Genomic DNA, 13,811 nt, shown 5'->3' on the forward strand with positions numbered 1-13,811 from the left:
TGGTGGTGGGGTCCGTTTGGAGGTGGCGGAAATGACGGCGGATGATACGTTGTATGCGGAGGTTGGTGGGGTGGTAGGTGAGAACCAGTGGGGTTCTATCTTGGTGGCGGTTGGAGGAGTGGGGCTCAAGGGCGGAGGAGCGGGAAGTGGAGGAGATGCGGTGGAGGGCATCGTCGATCACGTCTGGGGGGAATCTGCGGTCCTTGAAGAAGGAGGCCATCTGGGCTGTGCGGTGTTGGAACTGGTCCTCCTGGGAGCAGATGCGGTGGAGACGAAGGAATTGGGAATATGGGATGGAGTTTTTGCAGGGGCAGGGTGGGAGGAGGTGTAGTCCAGGTAGCTGTGGGAGTCAGTCGGTTTATAGTAGATGTCTGTGTTGAGTCGGTCGCCCGAGATAGAGATGGAAAGGTCTAGGAAGGGGAGGGAGGAGTCTGAGACAGTCCAGGTGAATTTCAGGTCGGGATGGAAGGTGTTAGTAAAGTTGATGAACTGTTCAACCTCCTCATGCTTGAAGGAGGAGGCCATCTGGGCTACGAGGAGGTTGAACAGTTCATCAACTTTACTAATACCTTCCATCCCGACCTTAAATTCACCTGGACTGTCTCAGACTCCTCCCTCCCCTTCCTAGACCTTTCCATCTCTATCTCGGACGACCGACTCAACACAGACATCTACTATAAACCGACTGACTCCCACAGCTACCTGGACTACACCTCCTCCCACCCTGCCCCCTGCAAAAACTCCATCCCATATTCCCAATTCCTTCGTCTCCACCGCATCTGCTCCCAGGAGGACCAGTTCCAACACATCACAGCCCAGATGGCCTCCTTCTTCAAGGACCGCAGATTCCCCCCAGACGTGATCGACGATGCCCTCCACCGCATCTCCTCCACTTCCCGCTCCTCCGCCCTTGAGCCCCGCTCCTCCAACCACCACCAAGACAGAACCCCACTGGTTCTCACCTACCACCCCACCAACCCCCGCATACAACGTATCATCCGCCGTCATTTCCGCCACCTCCAAACGGACCCCACCACCAAGGATATATTTCCCTCCCCTCCCCTATCAGTGTTCTGCAAGGACCACTCCCTTTGTGACTCCCTCGTCAGATCCACACCCCCCACCAACCCAACCTCCACCCCCGGCACTTTCCCCTGCAACCGCAGGAAATGTAAAACTTGCGCCCACACCTCCACACTCACTTCCCTCCAAGGCCCCAAGGGATCCTTCCATATCCGCCACAAGTTCACCTGTACCTCCACTCACATCATCTATTGCATCCGCTGCACCCGATGTGGCCTCCTCTATATTGGGGAGACAGGCCGCTTACTTGCGGAACGCTTCAGAGAACACCTCTGGGCCACCCGGACCAACCAACCCAACCACCCCGTGGCTCAACACTTTAACTCTCCCTCCCACTCCACCGAGGACATGCAGGTCCTTGGACTCCTCCACCGGCAGAACATAACAACACGACGGCTGGAGGAGGAGCGCCTCATCTTCCGCCTGGGAACCCTCCAACCACAAGGTATGAATTCAGATTTCTCCAGTTTCCTCATTTCCCCTCCCCCCACCTTGTCTCAGTCGGTTCCCTCAACTCAGCACCGCCCTCCTAACCTGCAATCTCCTTCCTGACCTCTCCGCCCCCACCCCACTCCGGCCTATCACCCTCACCTTGACCTCCTTCCACCTATCCCACCTCCATCGCCCCTCCCCCAAGTCCCTCCTCCCTACCTTTTATCTTAGCTTGCTTGGCTACTCTCTCTCATTCCTGATGAAGGGCTTATGCTCGAAATGTCGAATTCCCTATTCCTGAGATGCTGCCTGGCCTGCTGTGCTTTGGACATGATGTGTACAGGTAGGGAGGTAGGGAATTAAATATTCAACACATGTTGAGGCATTGAAACCATACATGATCCTTTTCACTTCAAATAAAACCCAGTCTGGTTGATCCTGAAAAGACTTGAGTAGGTGATACTTTCTCTTAAGGTTCCCAGCATCACAGATGTCATTCTTTAGCCAATTCGATTCACTCACGTGATATCAAGAAATGGCTGAAGGCAGTGGATATTGCAAAGGCCATGGCCTGGGCAACATTCTGGCAATAGCACCAAAGATTTGTGATCCAACGTTAGCCACATCTAGTCCATAACACTGGCATCTACGCAACAATCTGAACAATTGTCCAGTACACCAGTCCATTAAAAAAAAGGACAAATCCAACTTAGTCATTTATCATCACATCAGTATTCACTCAAACAGTGCTGGAAGGCATCATTAACAACAATAACCTACTAACTGAGGCTGAGTCTAGATTCTGACAGGGCCACTCAGCTCCTGAACTCATTCTAGACTTGGTCCAAAAATCACCAAAATAACTAAATTCCAGAGCTGAGGTGAGACACACCAACCTGGGAAACAAGGCATGATTTCACTGAGTGTGGCATCAAGGCATTCCAGTAGAATTGGAATCAATGGGAAACAGCTAGTTAGATTCATACCCAGGGTAAAGGAGGATGGTTGTGTTTGTTAGAGATTAATTATCTGATTGCCAGGAAATCCCACTGCAGGAATTCTGAAATTTCTGGAATCCATCTGAAATGAAGTCTTTCTAACTCCTCAGGCAACTATCTGTGTGGAGTTTGCATGTTTTCCTTGTACCTGCATGGGTTTCCTCTGGGTGCTCCGGTTTCCTCCCACAGTCCAAAGATGTGCAGGTTAGGTGGATTGGCTGTGCTAAATTTCCCATAGTGTCTAGGGATGTTCAGGCTAGGTGGATTAACCGTGGGAAATGCAGGATTGCAGGGATGGCTTGGGTCTCGTTAGGATGTCGTTCAGAGGGTCGATGTAGACTTGATGGCCTGCTTCCACACTGTAGGGATTCTATGATTCTACAACCCCTGTTGGTGACTTTGAAACATAAATCCTTCTTTTCATTCTGTATTTACTTGGGAAACCAGGAAGTCAGGTGCTACTATTGGAGTTGAGTTAGTTACATGAAAACTGTTTCTTTGACTTCTGGACTTTGGCAGGCTTTCAAACCCTGAAACAATGGCCTGGGTCCACTGAATCTAGATCTTGTCTAGGTCAAACAAGTGTACTGTCTGTTGTAATTTCACCAAAGTACAAAACAAGCATGTTTAAAATATTTTAGATAGGATACAGTGCAGAGCATATTATTTGTAATGATTAATTTCAGATTCTCTTGGCAAAAGCACAAAGTCAGTCCACATTGAAAAGAAGAAGATACAGCCGAGGTTACCATGTTTCTTATAATTGCTCTCCAAATCTAACCGTCCGCAATAAATGCTCATGTACAGCTGGAGGCTGATGCATATTTCATTAAAGACCTATGTATTGAGTGTGATTGTTTCACGGCAGGGAGTAAGTTAATTTCTCTGCAGCATACCATTAACAGTAAACTGAGTATGGGTTTCAGAAAGAGGAATTATATTTTCAATTTTTTTGTTGGCCTTTAAAGTGATAATTGTTCACGTTGGTAATAGATACTCACATAAGTGCTGCGCAATTTTAGAAGCAGAGAAGAGCTTACTCAACTCAGTCTCATTAATCTGTCTTGCAGTCAACTTAATAATAATAATTAAAATAATTTTGTTGTGCAAATAGATTTTTATTCTTTTTCTCACGGTAACCATCTTAATGGGGATCTCTGAGTCATAGTTAATTTCCATCAAATTATGTGCATTCTTGTCATGCCACTTCAGTCACTCCTCTGAGCTTGAATGCCTGTTTGCCATGTAAGCTCAATCTGGTGCTTGCTATTTTGGAAATAAAATGCTCTACTTTGAGAGCTGCTGGCTTATCACTTGGTGCTTTCGTAGAGCATGAAGAGCACTTTCCACCAGCTGAACCCTTCAGGAAACACAGGATGCCTGACTAGGAGGGCTCCCCTCCTTTACCCCAAGTGCAGGCTGCCAGGATATAGCTGGTCTAACCACATGGCAAGGACTTCCCACGTGACAGGATCAGGCCCCTAGGTGGCCCTTAATTAGTCCCTGATTTGGCCTATAGGTGAGAAACTCATGTTTACATAATAACATTTTAAACCCAACAGTCGCCACAGGAGTCAAATCCAGGACAGTACCTTAACTAACCTTGTCACATAACTCATTATGGTGCTTCCTGATTTGTTGATCATAATACAATCTGAAATGGTGTGGAGCTAGGGTAGAGCTTCATTGATTGAATCAGAAGATTAGAGACATCGTAATGCCTTTCAATGAAATTGAAATACACCTTTCTTACTCCTACGTCAGTATTGTACCAGATGTTCAAAGTTTGTGAGAAGATTTGTAGCTTGAGTGCTCATTGTTGTGGTTCCATTCGCCAAGCTGAGAATTTGTGTGCAGACGTTTCGTCCCCTGTCGAGATGACAACCTCAGTGCTTGGGAGCCTCCTGTGAAGCGCTTCTATGATGTTTCCTCTGGCATTTATAGTGGCTTGTCTCTGCTGCTTCCGGTTGTCAGTTCCAGCTGTCAGCCACTGCAGCGGACAGCTGGAACTGAAACCGGAAGTGGCAGAGACAAACCACTATAAATGCCGGAGGAAAGATCACAGGAGGCTCCCAAGCACTAAGGATGTCACCTAGACAGGGGATGAAACGTCTGCAACACAAATTCCCAGCTCGGCGAACAGAACCACAACAAGTACCAGATGTATTGCTCATTTATTGTTGCTAAGGGGATTAGCAACAAGTAGGAATTAGTTTAAGTGCAAAGCATCTTTAAGTGAAAAGTTTTTTGCATATTTAGGCATTGATTTTCTAACTTTTTTGTGTTCCATTATTTCTTTCCATTTAGGCTTTCACATGTCTTTGTATTAACTGAATGCTGTGATTTGTCTTTACTTCCGTTACCAACCGCGTGAACCCGTGTTTTCCAAATTTATGCACAGCAACGTGAACTGCATGTCTGCCCAGGATGCTCAGTTGATTTTAGTAGCTGAACTTCAACTGGATACTACTTACCCAACTAACTGTTTGTGAGCAGCTGTCTGGATGATGAAGTGGAGGTTACTGGAGACCAGCACTAAAGATGTGGAACAAAGCTATGTGGATAGATCGAGTGGAAGAGATAATCAGTATGAGAGAAGATTAAAGGTTATTGTGGGATTCTGTGCACCGTTTGTGATCCTTAAGGGAAATTAAACAATGTAATTAATGATTAATGAACAATTGAGAGCCTTGCTAATGTTTTTGACAGTTTTGGTTTGATGGACTGCTCTGTTTCTCTGCCAACATCTCAAATTAAATTGACTAAGTGACAGGGAAGCAAGACCAATGGCCAATGGATATTATTTTGGACAGGAAGAAAGTTTATAGTGGAGTTTCCAAGGATTGATGTTTGAACCTTTGCTTTGCCTGTTATATACTAATGATCTGGATTTGGTGTGCAGGGGACAATTTTAAAGTTTTCAATTGATATGAACCTTGGAAGAATTGTAAACTGTACGGAAAACTTTAAAAGGATATTACTAAGTTGGTGGAGTGTGTTGATAGGTGGTGGATCTGGATTAATGCAGAGGAGTGTGAGGTGACACAGTTTGGGAGGAAGAACATTGAAAAACAATATAAAACAGGGGCTACAATTCTAAAGGTATTGCAGGAGCAGAGGAACCTGGGTACATATGAACACAGATCATTGAAGGTGGCAGACAAGTGGAGAGTGCAATTCAGAAAGCATGCAATGTCTGTGGCTTTACTAGTAGTATATAGCATAAAACAGAGGGAGTGATACAAGACCATAAAATATAGGAGTTGAAAAGTATGGCATTGGAAAAGCACAGCAGGTCAGGTAGCATCCAAAGAGCAGGAGAGTCGACGTTTCGAGCACAAACCTTTCATGATCATCATCATCTTGATCACCGTTCTATAATTCTGTGATTCATGCCCTGATAATGGCTATCAGAGATGGATCTTCATGTTTAAGGAGAAACGTGACAGTGTGGGGAAGGTAAAACTATAAAGTTGCAATTGGTTAGTGGGAATAGATTGGGTAGGTTCGTCATTCCCTTTTTACCTTCTTCATTGCCTAATATCACCCCAGTGGGGATAGATGACACGTAAAATCACTCATTCCTAATTTATCCCAGGAGATCAATTAAAATCAAGGTCAAAGGATTGTGTTTTTTGTCGGAGTTAACAGTGGTGACTGAAAAGCTAATAACAAAAGATAAAATTGATTATAAATGTAAATTGGCAAGATATATAAAAACAGATTGCAAGTGTCTATATGAATAGAAAAAGAAAAACAGGAGCTAACATAAGCATAGGACCTATGGATGCAACTGGGGAATTGATAATGGGAAACAGGGAAATGGCAGATAATTTTAGCCAATATTTTGCTTCAACCTTCATGTAGCAGGATCCTATAAACACTCCAAAGATATCAGATAAGCAAGGTGTTAATGGGACAAAATAATCTTATATCAGTCTCTATCACGAGGGACAATGTCATGGGTCTAAAGGCAGACAAATCACCAGGGCCTAATGGTCTGCATTCCAGAGTTTTAAAGCAAGTGGCTGGAGAGATAGTAGAAGCATTGGTTGAAATATTCCAGAACTCACTGGATTCTGGAAGGGTACCAGTGGTTTGGAAAACTGTTAATGTGATACAGAAAACTATAAGCAAGTTTATTTAACATCTGTCATAATCTATCTATTATTATGGATAAAATGGTAGAAAATTTAGAAAAGTTTATCACAGTCAAACAGGGTCAACATGGATTTGTGCAAGGGAAATCATGATCGACAAATTTGCTAGAGTTCATTGAGGATGTACAAGCAGAATTGATATTGCACAAGATCTAAGCTCATGGTATTGGGGGTAATCTATTAGAATGGCTTGTGACTGGTTAACACACAGAAGACAGTCAGGATTAAGGGTCCTTTTCATCTCGCCGATCAAAATTTGGTTGGAGAATCAGTCTTTTTTAACACTGCGAATTCAATTTCTCTCTCTATTTTCTCAACTGTGTCACCAATGCCAACTGAATCATCAGTCACAGTTGGCAAGGTTCTGTCTCTTGAAACATATTAACTTTAGAGGTACCTGTCATATACAAATGCTGATTTTTAACAGACTTGTTAAAATGTTTGCATCAAACTTTTGTATACTCTATTATTTTAACTGAGTTAAGAAATAGATGAAAAAGACACAGCAAGGAAACTAAAGCAAACATGTAAAACAGTTCTTAAAAATAACACTGGTGAATTTCAAAGCACATTGTCAATAGCTTACTTAATTAAAATATACATACCTTAAACAGGTCAACTTTGCTGACTATTGCATAGTTTTGATCAATAGCAATTGATAGTTGCATCTTTACTGGCAAATTTTCCAATAGCTCAGATGATGCTGAAGGAAATAGAGTTCATTTTTAATGTTGAAGAAGGTACCAGAGAAATTTCCAAAAAACAAGCAAGGGGTAAGCTTAGTTTACATACCCAGCAGGCCTTGTGATTCCCAAGTGTATTCATACCACTTACGCACACGATTTTGCACACATTTTGAAACTGAATATGCATTCATGTAATTCATTGTGTTGTCAATTGAACTTTGGTAATAACTAAATTCCGTAGTGGCTTTGCCAATGATATCACGCATCTGAAAATGGGGGAAAAAAAGCAATTCATTAAACATTTCCATTAATTGCTACGGTGAGCTTGCTACATTCTCTGTTGTCAGGATAGCCCATTTTACTCTTCAACAGAATATCTCAGAGACTACTTAATAATTACTATATTGTTTGCTCTGTCTATATGAACTTGTCAATATTGTTAAAAGCAAATATTTTGTATTTTTCAGCCCACATGCAATAGGGTAATTTTGACTTTGAGCAATGTTGGAAAATGGATGTTACCTGTTCAGTGTCTCTCTATTTTAATTTTTATTGCTCACACTGATCAGTGGATGGAGGGGTGGCTGTGGGGTGGTGTGGTGGGATTGATGTAAGATCACATGCTATCTCTATTATGGAAATGTGGAAAAATGTTCTGATGGCCACATTTTCGATAAATGCTAAGCATTTGCTTATGTAAGGCCATCAAAACTAGCCATCAGTTCTTCTGAAATTGAAATCACTTTGATAAATTTGGATGATTTACTCAAGTAATTTAGATCAGATAATTTACCTATGGTTAAAAGAATAATCAAATGATTGTTTGAAAAGGAAAATACAGAATGAACATTTTCTTCCCAGTTCTGTGCATCCAATAAGAAGGTTCACTTTAGAAAAGTATAATTGAACTTTGCAGGTGTGAGGAGTCCAGCAAGTCTACTTTATAGTGGATTATATTGCAGGGTTGACTTTTAACATGAATTTGGATTTGGATGGAATGCAGCAAAAAGTGTCAAAGATAGGAAAAAAATAAGATCATAAGGTCATAAGGTCATAAGACCATAAGAAATAGAAATAGAAATAACCCCGAGAGCTTGCTCCATCATTCAATAGGATCATGGCTGATCCAACATTCTTCATGCCTAATGACCCTAGATTTCCCTACTGATCAAAAATCTCTCCCCCATCAGCTCTCTGTGGCAAAAAATTCTGAAGACTCTCAACCCTCTGAGTGAAGAAATTTCTTCGAATCTCAGTCTGAAATTGGCACCCCTTTTCTCTGAGAGTATGCCATCTGGTTCTAGACTTCCCTATGAGGTGAAACATGCTTTCAGCATTTACCCTATCAAACCCTTGAAGAGTCCTACATGTTTCAATAAGATCACCTCTCATTCTTCTAAACTCCGGTGAGTTGAATCCAAACCTGTTTAGCCTGTGCTCCCAAGGCAATCCCTCCAAAACAGGCATCATCTTAGTGAACCTTGTCTGAACTGCCTCCAATGAAATACCTTTCCTTAAGTAAAATGACTAAACTGCTCTCAGTACTCCAGTTGTGGTCTCAAATAGCACCTCGTAAAGTTGCAGTAAGACTTCCCTACTCTTATCATCCAACATCCTTGAAATATAGTCCAACATTCCATTAGCCTTCCTGATTACCAGCTGCACCTGTTTCTTGTATAAGTATATTCACGTGACTTTGTATTGCAGCTTTCTGCAATTTTTCTCCATTTCAATAATATTCTGCCCATTTGTTATCCCTCCAAAATGAAAAACTTCACATTTTTCCAGATTATATTCCATTTGTCAACTTATTGGTCACTTACTTGACCTATCAACATCTCTCTGTTAAACATCTATATCCCTCTTGCAACGTGCCTTTCTACTTCTTATTGTGTTGTTTGCAAATTTGGCTACAATACATTTGCTTCCTTCCTCCAAGTCATTAATATATATTGTTAACAGTTGCAGTACCAACACTGATCCCTGTGGAACTCCGCTGGTTATAGGTTACAAGCCTGAAAAAGTACCCCCTATCCCAACTCGCTGTTTCCTGCAGATTTGCTACTTCTCTATTCGTGCCAATATACTATCTCCAAGACTATGTGGCTCCAATCTTACCATTTAACCTCCTGTGAGGTCTTTGCACTGAGAAGCACACAGCACTGAAGGAGGTCAATTGGCCCATTCTGCGTGTAACAGCTCTTTAATATTAGTCACACAGTTCTGTCCTTCCATGCCTCCTTACAAATGTTTTTGTTTTATTTATATATTCACTTTCTTTTTGAAAGTTTTGTTGACTCCATTTCAACACCATTTCAGAAAATGTGTCACAGATTATAAAAAAAAACAGAAGAAATAATCCTATTTCCCATCTGTTCTTTTAACTGTCAAATAGTTGAGGCGTTTACTAACATATTTTGGGTGAGATACCCCTTCCAACTAAAAAAAGTCTTTTAATTTTGTTGAATATATCGATTCAACATTGAAAAATCCATTGTAATTTTGCTATGTAAGTTCAAAGGCACACTAGTTTGTTGGAAAACAATTCTGCCTCATGTCAAACTTCTGAAACAAAGTTTTCTAATATAGTGCAATAAAGTTTTGAAAACAAATTACTTCATAGTCTTTGACTAAGGGATCATTAGCTTCAAATCTTTCCTTCTTTCATTCTTTATCCTAATCCATAACTTTCATTCTTTATCCTAATCCATAACTGATAAATGATACAATGAATACACTGTAGTGAACAGTGATTCATTTTGAGGTGTGTCCATTTACCTGACCAAGTAAGCTGGAGAAAACAAAGACACCTATGAAATAATTGCACCCCTGAAAGATTATTTCAAAGAGGGTGACGGGTTCGGAAATACCACCAATAGTGATCAAAGAGCGGACTGCCCAATAGTAACATCTCAGGTACCTGGAGAACACAAATATGTTTTAGTAGTTGAAACTTTGCTTAAATTAAGGGAAAATTTTGGAATGAAAGTTGTTGGTTAGAACAACAGTATTTCTAGAAACAAGAAGGATTAAAAAAAATGTTGCTTTTACATCATGCCTTCCTCATTCTCTCAGATGTTCATTGCACATTATAAGCACTTAATTACTTAAGTTGGCATTTTACATAATTAAAGTACAGAAGTACCCACACTAAAGAACTGCAAAAGTACAAAAGAGAGGCCACCATGTCAAGATAACTAAATATAGGCGCAAAAAAACCCTTCCTCATTTCCATTGAGCAAAATACAATACATAACTTAAAAAACCAGATCAATTATGAGTTTGAAGGGTGACCTTATAGAGGTTTATAAAATCATGAGGGGCATGGATATAGTAAATAGACAAGGTTTTTTCCCTGGGGTGGGAGAGTCCAGAACTAGAGGGCATAGGTTTAGGGTGAGAGGGGGAAAATTTTAAAAGAGACCCAAGGAGCAACTTTTTCACACAGAGGGTGGTAAATGTATGGAATGAGCTGTCAAAGGAAGAGGTGGAAGCTGGCACAATTACTACATTTAAAAGGCATCAGGATAGGTATATGAATAGTAAGGGTTTAGAGGAATATGAGCCACGTGCTGGCAAATGGGACAAGATTAAGTTATAACATCTAGTTAGCATTGATGAGTTGGACAGAAGGGTTTATTTCCATGCTGTGCATTTTATATGACTCTATAAAGTCATTCACAGTGTTGTTTGGGCAATATCCACTTGATTGTGTAACAAGAATCAGTTTATCCCTATAATAATTATTCAGTGAATTTTTCGTGAGATATTCACATAATCGTAGAATCCCTACAGTGTGCAGGAGCTGGCCATTCAGCCCACTAAGTCCACACCGAACCTCCAAAGATCATCCCAATCAGACCCACTTCATCCCTGTCATGTTGCATTTCCCATGGCTAGTCTTCACATCCCTAGACACAATGGGCAATTTAGCATGATCAATCCACCTAACTTGCACATCTTCATACTGTGGGAGGAGACCAGAGCACCAAGAGGAAACCCATGCAGATCCTTCCAGAACGTGCAAAATATGCTTTCGTTGCTACCCTATCTACTTGCATGGCCACTTTGAGAGAACTTCGGACTTGAATCCCAAGATCTCTCTGTACATCAACGCTGTTCAGGATCCTGCCATTAACTGTATACTTTTCCTTAATATTTGGTCTCCCAAAGTACAGCACCTCACACATACATAGATTAAACTCCATCTGCTATTTCTCCACATATCTGCAGTTGATCTCTATCCCTCATCAGTTGCTGATTTTTAGCTGAGTTGGTTGAAACTAAACTGGAGATCTGCCAACTTATAAAGAACTAAGAACACAAACAACAAATAAAAATCAGTTCCAAAAGGACTTTGTTCATCAAATAATAAGCAGTTTAAAGAAAACAAATTCTGTAATTTGAATAAAGTGCCAAAGTTATTAAGTGCAGCTAACCCCAAAATATAATTGCACATGTACAATACTTGCTCAAATCCATTTGGAATCTTAGCAAGCCTCAGAAGGGATTTCTGGGTATAAAGAAAACAGCTGATGTCTTCAAAAAAAAACCAACAGGCCAAGAAGGAAAAAATAAATAATTGAAAAAGGAAAACAGTAAAAAATTTTCAGCTTCTAGTATAAATCTAAATGGATGTCAATATTTCAAACTAAGTTACCGTCAAAGTTCCATGTTAAAATGTGAAGAAAATATATAAACACTGTTCTTAATAAGCTTTAAGCACTCTGCATGGTTAAAGAGAAGAAACAATTCGATACGCAGAGATGAAACAATCAGAACTTAATTGAAAATAAAAGCCAATTGACAGTCAGATTTTGAAAAATAAATAATATATGATTTGAACTTGATCCTGATTGTAATGATTTTAATAAATTATTGAATTGCATTTCTACATTCTGCCCATGAATCTCTCAGTGTGATTATGAGGCAATGTACTGAATTGAAACTGCAATTAGCAGCTCTGAAACAGAGATCACCTGGACCCCAAAACTGGAAAACGGTTTTATTAATCTACAAAGTCAGATAATTGTTTAAATTTGTCCAGCCTTCTTTTTAACATGGAGTATTAATATAATGTTTGCATTCTAGATTTTAACTGCAGAATTGAAACAGTAAAATCTTCAGTGTTAAAAAATGAACAAGTTATAATTGTACACAGAAGCGATGGTTTCAAGCTCAGTGAAGTAATGTAATGCAGCCAAAAACATTATAAATTGTTCTTGTACAGTGGACTTCAATATTTTTGTTTGTCAGGGTCCCCTCGCCACTCTCTTTTTCTATCTCTGGAAGATAATTCCAGGATCTATGAGCAAGTGAAACAAGGAAGAGAGAAAGGTAGCAAATATTAAACATGAATAGGTTTGAATTTTAAAACACACCTTACTCTTTTCCAATTTTGCAGCTAACTCAAAATGAAAATTTTTTTTACCTATTTCCTTTGCCATTGTAGACCCATTTAGTGCTGCTAATACCTTCATACACTGATGCCCAGTAATAAATGCAAGCATTTATATGCAAAAGGTAAAGCAGGTATCCTGTTGTTCGTGCAATTCTGTAAGCAGAATGAAATTAGTGTGCTAGTTAGCTAGTTAATGAATCACTTGCTTTGCAACAAATTAGCTGCAGCATTGGTTTTCTGATTTGCTATTTATTTATCTGAGTATTCTCATTATAGTAAAATCACTGGGACAGCACTGAGGAGCAATTATACTGAGCACCTTTTATTTAAATATTATACATACAAGCATATACAAAGGATAAATATTATAACCCAGATTGGGACTAAGTTTAATTTGTGTGTTAAGTGAAAGTGTTAAAAATTTCAAATCTGAGAACTCCAGCAATGTCAAATCCATTCACTTCCATTATTATCAAAGGGGTGGGTGACCAACATGCTCTCAGGAGATGTATCTTTTATTTATGTTTTTTAATTGGGCTGTTTGTTTCAAAGTTTGGGCTCAGTTTTAACTCTGTAAAAGTGAATGGGTTCTGAGTGCGATAAAACCTCACTCAGGATCTCTGGTTCAGCTGTAGAACTGGTCAGCACGAAAAGGGACATGAGGATAGCTTTTCTCATTGCTTGTGTACCAGAAGGAGCAGGAACGTTTTAACTGCACCATCTATTGGACCACACTCTGCAATCAATCTTTTTACTCTGTAAACTAGTCTTCTCCAATATGCTCTAGGGCCCTTGACTTTTGGCTGGTACACCCCACCCCATGATCACTTTCCTAGATATCCTCCCTCCTCCCTCCTGTCAACTTGCATCTTCTAATTGGCCTTTGAGCTCCCCAGAAACTCCTCCTCCACTGATGACTCCACAATATTTCCATCCAAACATCCTTCACGCTCCTTGAGTCACCAGCCTGACATCCAAACTATCTTTCTATTGGCTGCCTTTGATTAGGAAATGGATTACAAAACAATAATCATGTCCGACCATGACGTTC

General features: G+C 40.4%; 1 protein-coding gene across 1 annotated transcript in view; it reads right to left on the reverse strand.

Annotated features, from left to right (window-relative positions):
• The window catches only part of LOC132815224 (cyclic nucleotide-gated cation channel beta-3-like), a 94,602-nt gene that overhangs the window by 19,622 nt on the left and 61,169 nt on the right, over positions 1–13,811 (reverse strand). The window contains exons 8-11 of the mRNA XM_060824038.1: positions 12,791–12,913; positions 10,138–10,279; positions 7,466–7,625; positions 7,279–7,376 (exon numbers count right to left, since the gene is read on the reverse strand). Of these exons, the coding sequence (XP_060680021.1) occupies positions 7,279–7,376; positions 7,466–7,625; positions 10,138–10,279; positions 12,791–12,913 (523 nt within the window). The remainder of the gene's footprint in view (positions 1–7,278; positions 7,377–7,465; positions 7,626–10,137; positions 10,280–12,790; positions 12,914–13,811) is intronic.

Source organism: Hemiscyllium ocellatum, chromosome 4, assembly GCF_020745735.1.
Source record: "Hemiscyllium ocellatum isolate sHemOce1 chromosome 4, sHemOce1.pat.X.cur, whole genome shotgun sequence".
NCBI lineage: Eukaryota > Metazoa > Chordata > Chondrichthyes > Orectolobiformes > Hemiscylliidae > Hemiscyllium > Hemiscyllium ocellatum.